This window comes from Limulus polyphemus, unplaced genomic scaffold (assembly GCF_000517525.1).
Source record: "Limulus polyphemus unplaced genomic scaffold, Limulus_polyphemus-2.1.2 Scaffold574, whole genome shotgun sequence".
NCBI classification, from domain to species: domain Eukaryota; kingdom Metazoa; phylum Arthropoda; class Merostomata; order Xiphosura; family Limulidae; genus Limulus; species Limulus polyphemus.
Window position 1 is genome coordinate 8,709 of NW_013666184.1, and position 6,778 is coordinate 15,486.

The 6,778-nt window shown below is 31.7% G+C and overlaps 1 protein-coding gene across 1 annotated transcript in view; it reads left to right on the plus strand.

Annotated features, from left to right (window-relative positions):
• Positions 1-6,778, plus strand: part of LOC106459199 (protein O-mannosyl-transferase 2-like) — a 72,648-nt gene that overhangs the window by 8,069 nt on the left and 57,801 nt on the right. Inside the window, exons 2-3 of the mRNA XM_022385633.1 lie at positions 392-628; positions 3,623-3,707. Of these exons, the coding sequence (XP_022241341.1) occupies positions 420-628; positions 3,623-3,707 (294 nt within the window). The 5' untranslated portion in view covers positions 392-419. The remainder of the gene's footprint in view (positions 1-391; positions 629-3,622; positions 3,708-6,778) is intronic.

The window sequence follows — 6,778 nt, forward strand, 5'->3', positions numbered from 1 at the left end:
TTATAGTATTTTGGCACTTGTGTATAAAGTTAAAATCATAAATAATATTCAACGTTAAACTGGGACACAATTAAAAACATTTTATTTAGGCCTATCTGTGGCCTTCAAAAAGTTGACGACACTACATATTTCAATGTTACAAGGAGGATGACGTTGTAACGTCGAAACATGTAAGCGTCATCAACTTTTTGAAGGCCATAGATAGGCCTAAATAAAATGTTTTTAATTGTGTACCAGTTTAACGTTGAATATTATTTATGATTTTGAATAATTTTAGTTTTAATTTCAAAATCATAAAGTACAGTTTTCTGCTTTGTCACTTTTGTTGATATAAATTATACTTAACTGCAAGTCTGAACATAAAATATACTATCATTTTTGTTTGTCATAGACTATAAACCTTCTCTGTTAATGAAAATATGACCACTAAAGAACAACAAAGTTCTGCAGCTAAAGGGAGGAAAACAGGTGAAAAAATCAAATTAAAATTATCAAAAATCCACACTGAAAAGAAGAAGATGACAACAAAAGACAAAGATAATATGATTTGGTGGTTAGCTTTTGGTGTTGTTGTATTTCTTACTGCTGCAACAAGGCTGTACAAAATAGAAGAACCTGATCATGTATGGTAAGGAAAATTTAAGTAGCATAGCTTTATTTCAAGTCTATGTAAAGTTTAGGGATTTTTGGCTATTCTATCTAGGTATATAAATGCCAAATTACAGATTGTATATATAAATATGTCATTTGATCACTGGTTAAAAATGTTTTTGTGACAAGATATATTATCATAGATATGATCATATTGACCCATCAAATATTAATATGAGTAATTAACAGTTTTATTTAATACTTCACTAGAAACTTATAACATTTTATAGGAAGATAAGAGAAAATGAAAGCAATAATAAAACTTTCAAAATTATTGAATGTTAAGACATTATACATAACTAGGGCTGTAATGAAGGAACACATTATCAAATGAAGGTTCAAACCTTCATTAGCACTAATTTACTGATCATATAGACATAAGTGCTAGTTTATATTTGATTGAAAACTCTTTTATTATACAGATAATCCACATAAATGAAATAAAATATTTTTACATGATTTTATATTTTGTTTTATGTACACATATTTGATGTAATGTGTGATGTTCGTATGACTAAATACAATCAGCATGCATTACAAGAACACCCTATTACAGCTAATTAAAAGAACTGCAACTGGCTTAAGCAAAGCAAATCTTTATTTAACAGTCACTGTTCCAAGTAGGATAACAGTCAGTCTTTTTAACATAAAACTGTTGATTAATTAAACATACCTAATAAGCATAATATAAAATAAAGAGCAAAATAGAAAAACAACGACAGTTTGATTAGAAAATAAATATGTATTTTCAACTGGCTACTAAAGCTTGAGACAACTTGAGAGAGAGCTGATGTTGCTTAGAATAATATTGTACTTCCAAACTCCACTAAAACTTCCTAATTACTGTCAGATTGATTAGAAAATAAATATGTATTTTCAACTGGCTACTAAAGCTTGAGACAACTTGAGGGAGAGCTGATGTTGCTTAGAATAATATTGTACTTCCAAACTCCTAATTACTGTCAGATTTAAAAATATATTATATATATATATATATATAAGTTCTTCTATTTGCTAATTGTTGAAATAAATATCTTTTACTTATATTTCTTGATAGTATAAATATATACTATGTTGTTGTTGGGCTAAGGATTCTTCTACAGTAGGTGTCTGTGACTTGTTAGTGATAAATTCAATGATCAATAAACAGCACACATTTTACTTGTTTTCATATAATATATATGTATATATATTCATAACAAGTTAAACGTATGTACAACAAAGTATTCACACTATAGTGATTATAGGCATATGATAAACACTACATATATATAGTTCTCTTCTTCTTGTCAAAAGTCCACTTAGGCCTATTCAATTACTGTAGAATTTTCTTTACAAGTCGAACTATCTTCTCTATATTGCTATCTTACTAGTATTCTGTGTGTGATTCATTTATAATAGTGGTGCAAATTACCATAATTCGTTTGGTCTTCTTTCTTCTGAAGATCCTTTGTTCCTTTTTTCAAAGTGTACCCAGGCTGATGCAATTACTTTAGAATCACAATTTGACAGAATAAAATTATCCTCCTTATCTTTTTTTATATGCTGTTAGTTTCACTCTTACATATTAAATGTTAGGCCTATCACTTTAACGTTACCTCACGCCAACTATATTCTCTTTGCTTTTATCCGTCTAATACTGTATTCCCGCTTATCTCATGCTATTTATATCTTTATTACATAGTTGTCTGGCCACTCTATATTCTCGACACCAATTAGTTATTAACAAAACCATCTACAATTGTCTGCTTTTAACTCTTATTATAACAAAACTTGAAAGTAATAAAATATTCACTCACAAATATAAATTAATCACTAATATTTAAACCAAACAGTCTTTTATATCATGAAAATTACATCATCACCCACATCATTAGGCAAGATGCATTAACAGGCAAATGAAACTAATTTCTAACTGCTGTATATTCATATTCAACCAACATACTAAAACTACTCTTTAAGAACAGCTTCATCAGTTATTAAGCAAGTTGACCAAGAGTGACAAATGCACAGTCTGAAAGATAAGCTTATAAATATGTATTAGTACTTAAAGACAAGAATAGCATAGTTCAAGGCTGAGCACATTTTGATTGTCTAAAACTTGTAACTGGGCACAGAAACCTACACTAAAATTAAAAAAAACACTTTAAAAATAAAACTATATTGATATATTGTATTAGTTAATATTTTCATATTACATTAAAATGTTATGTAATATGGATAAATTCTGTGTAAGAATTTTTTTAATACTTTATTTAATAGTAGAAAAATTTCAACTTACTTTTTGTACTGATATCAACATACCTTGCTTTAACATGCCTAATATTAACAGTAGAACACCTGTAATAGAGTTTAAAACTTTTGAATCATATTGCTGAATAAAATCATTTTCTTGTATAAGTTCATTTTCCATGTATCATGGATATTCACATGAAATGAGTTGGATACACTTTCAAGAAGTGATTATTTACTTGTTTTCATCTTTAGTGAGAAATGTATACTTAAGCCTAGTTATTGTGACAGATAAAGGTGAGCTTAAAAGTTGAATCTTTGCACAAAATCATTGTAACTTGAGAAGTGTCTTAAGCTACAAATATTCAAAGGAATATCCAAACGTTGAATAAATTGACAAAAGTATAATAAAACAACTGATCAAAAGTTGTGTGAACAGTTCTTTATGTGTTGATTTTGTAGACTTTATTGTAACAAGGCACAATTTAATAGTATGCTATTGTATAAGTTACTAACAATGCTTATTGTAAACTTTATGGTGCAATCAAAGTTAAAAATTATGTTTTGATCAACCTGACTTCATGTCTATGGAACATGGTTTATCATTATAATTATTGAAACACTATATGAAAAATTAAATTTTATTTCTGTTTGAGACAGTTGTAAAAATCTATATTGTGTTGTCAGTGCTTGGATGTTTTATGTACTATCCAAATGTTTTATTGCTATTTTTTTTCAGTTGGGATGAAACACATTTTGGAAAGATGGGAAGCTGGTATATCAATCACACATTTTTCTTTGATGTACATCCACCTTTGGGAAAGGTGAGGAATTTATATAAATACATTGTCAAAAGGTACATTAATGTTATAACATGTACAAGTCAAAATTACTTCCGTTTGAAACTATTCATTTTGATGGAAATAACAATGCTTGCTAAGCAGTTTCGTTAGCTATGTGGATTATGCAGTTAGACCTACTATTAACAGGAGGTTTCTAGGCTTTAAGATGTATTTCAGTCATGGAGGCATTATAATTAGTGACTGTCAATTCCACTATTTGTTGGTAAAGAGCACTCCAAGTGGTAAATAGTGTTATCTAGCTGCCTTCCTTCTAATCTATCACTTCAAAATTATGGAAAACTAGTTCAGGTAGCCATTGAGTAGCTCTGCACAAAATTCAAGAAAAAAATGATTTAACAATTGAATGAATGATGTGGGCAAAGTATAATAGTAAAACTTGTTGTTCCAGGCACTAGGAGATACAAATTTCACACCCTTTATTAGGTGAGCACTAAAATGATTAGGCTAACAATTACACACACGTACACAAATATATAATATTGTTACATCTCCGTTCGTTCGTTAATTTTCTGTAAATTCGTTCCAACGAAACTTTAGCGACACAAGTTCTTTCTTAAATAAAACTGGTTTATTCTTTCCGAATACAACTTTACGATACACTTAATTTCAACAGTCGCTCTGTAATCAAATGCTATAAGTCACGTCTCACATGGCCAACAATATTTTGTCCCCATACATTCAATTACTCATTACCTCCATGTCGCTTCGTGGCCGGTCTTATATATATATATACAAGACTACACTATATCTAGAAAGATCACGAGATTTAAGGAAAAGACGTGAAAGTTCGAGAATGACGTGGCGTGATACTAGTCACGTGACCTTGATGTCGTAACAATATATAAGTATATATTTATGTATGTGTGTTTGAGGAAGTTAGGTTTTATTCAAACAATATAAATTAGGTTTTCATTCCTTTTCTTATTTGAAATTTTAGTGTTTTTTATATCTTCCATCTTTTTTCTTCCATTTAATTTAGTTTTTGGTAGGACTACCTTTTTTGCTTTCATAGTAATTCTAATTTTAAAGAAACAGAGGATAAGCAACAGTACAACCTATCTATTTCTTTTTTGTTCTTAAGAGGACATTAATGTCAAAAGTATTTCTAGTTAAGAAAAATATTTTTTTTAAAGCTATATATATGTATATATAATTATGGGTTTACTGGCACTGAGAATACTGCTCATCATGTGTATTCTTGCAGTGAAGTGGAAGGAAATGTTTTGTTTACAATTTGTACTTCTCATTATTTCATAGTATACACAGCTAAAGATAATAAGAAACAAAGGTTATTTAATAAAACTAATTATGAATTTGGTATATATAAATTAAAAGTTATATATGATATTTTGCATTATTTATAAGTGTATGGTCTTGACAAAATATATATTTATTTTGGTTGAATGACTTGCATGTGTATACTCTAAAAGACTAAACAACTAGTTATAGGGCCTGATCCAGGTTTAATTTAACCCTCTTGAGAGATCTATGTTTTTGAACATTGGATTTCTTATACTAGGCCCACATGCAACACATTCATTTCAATGCTTGTCATGTACTGGGTGCTTTCAATCTTATTGCTGATTGTCTTTCCCACCCAACCAAATATATCTGACAGAGTGATTCTTAGATCCCCTTGTTTTCAGGGAGCTTTGCACTTGGTGGGGGTTCTCTCCATGTGGATGCCTTTGCTATGAGCCTCAATCACAAGTTACCTCTCTTTTGGACACCGGTTCGTCATCCTCAGGCTCTGGCAGTCAGTGCCTTCAGCCAAGATTGGTCCCACAAATATCTTTATGTTTATCCTCCTATCAGATAACTTCATTGGGTGATCTCTCTCTCATCCATACCACTTTTTGTCGGGTCCTGATTGCTCCTTATTGGCCAGCTCAGCCATGGTTTCCATGGTTACAGACCTGCTACTCTCCCCTCCTGTACCTCCTCTGTTGTATCCCTACCTTTTTCATCAACCTTGGTTGCTAGTTCTACATCCCACTCTTCACGTCCTGCATCTTCATGCCTGGCTTTCTATCTGGTCCTTGGCGAGGAGATCCAGTTTCTCCTGTCGAGTTGCTTTCTTTTTAGCTGGTTCCATACATCCTTCTTACATGGAGGTGTATCATTGCAATTGAAATTTGTTCTGCGGTTGGTCTTCAGCTCGGGGATTTCCCACTGACTGGCCTACTATGCCCGGGTGGCAGAATTTATCACTTGGCTTTTTGACCATGGGTCCTCGTTCCCCTTGCTCAAGTTATCCGGCAACTTTATCCCATACCTTTCGTTTTTCAAGTAGCTGCTGGTTCAGCATTATCAGCTGAGGATGTTTTGGCTTTAGTACGTTGGGAAATGGCTTCTTTGATGTGGGCCTTAGGTTCTCTTAATCGGCAGTCACTTCCACCTTTTTCTGGTGAATTGTAACAAGATGTCAAGGCTTGGACAGCCTCCCCTCTCCTATCTTTGCCATGCAATCTAACTCACAACCTGTGCCAAGACCTTCTTTTTCATTTTTGGAATTAATATCATAGGTATGTTATGTTTTGTCATTGTCACCTGTGTCATATGACCCCTCTCCTTCACTGTTAACTGAAGCTTCTTCTTCCGAATATTTTGTACTTCCCTGTCACCTTGAACTGTTGATTCACAGGGCTCTATCATAACCTTCTCTTCCTGTGCAATAGGTTCTTTTATTTTTGGAGACTTGGGTGTCATTAGAAGCTCTTGTTCCGCTGGGCCATGATCACGTGCGTTCTTTTCACTGGATAGGTACTGTGATGTATTTATTATCATATATTTATTTTAATATCGATGTTTATTTAAATTAAATTTATATTTAGAAATGTACATAACTTATACTGTTAAATATGTCTTGTGAAACTCCCGCCAATTTTCTAGAGTTGTAGAAGATTCTCGATGTAAGAATCAACAATATATACGTGTACACAAACGCTAGTGTTAGTGTCAGTATTATTACGTAAAACTGAAATTTGGAGAAACTCTCCTAATGCCAATAAAGTATCTGTTATTGGGTTGCT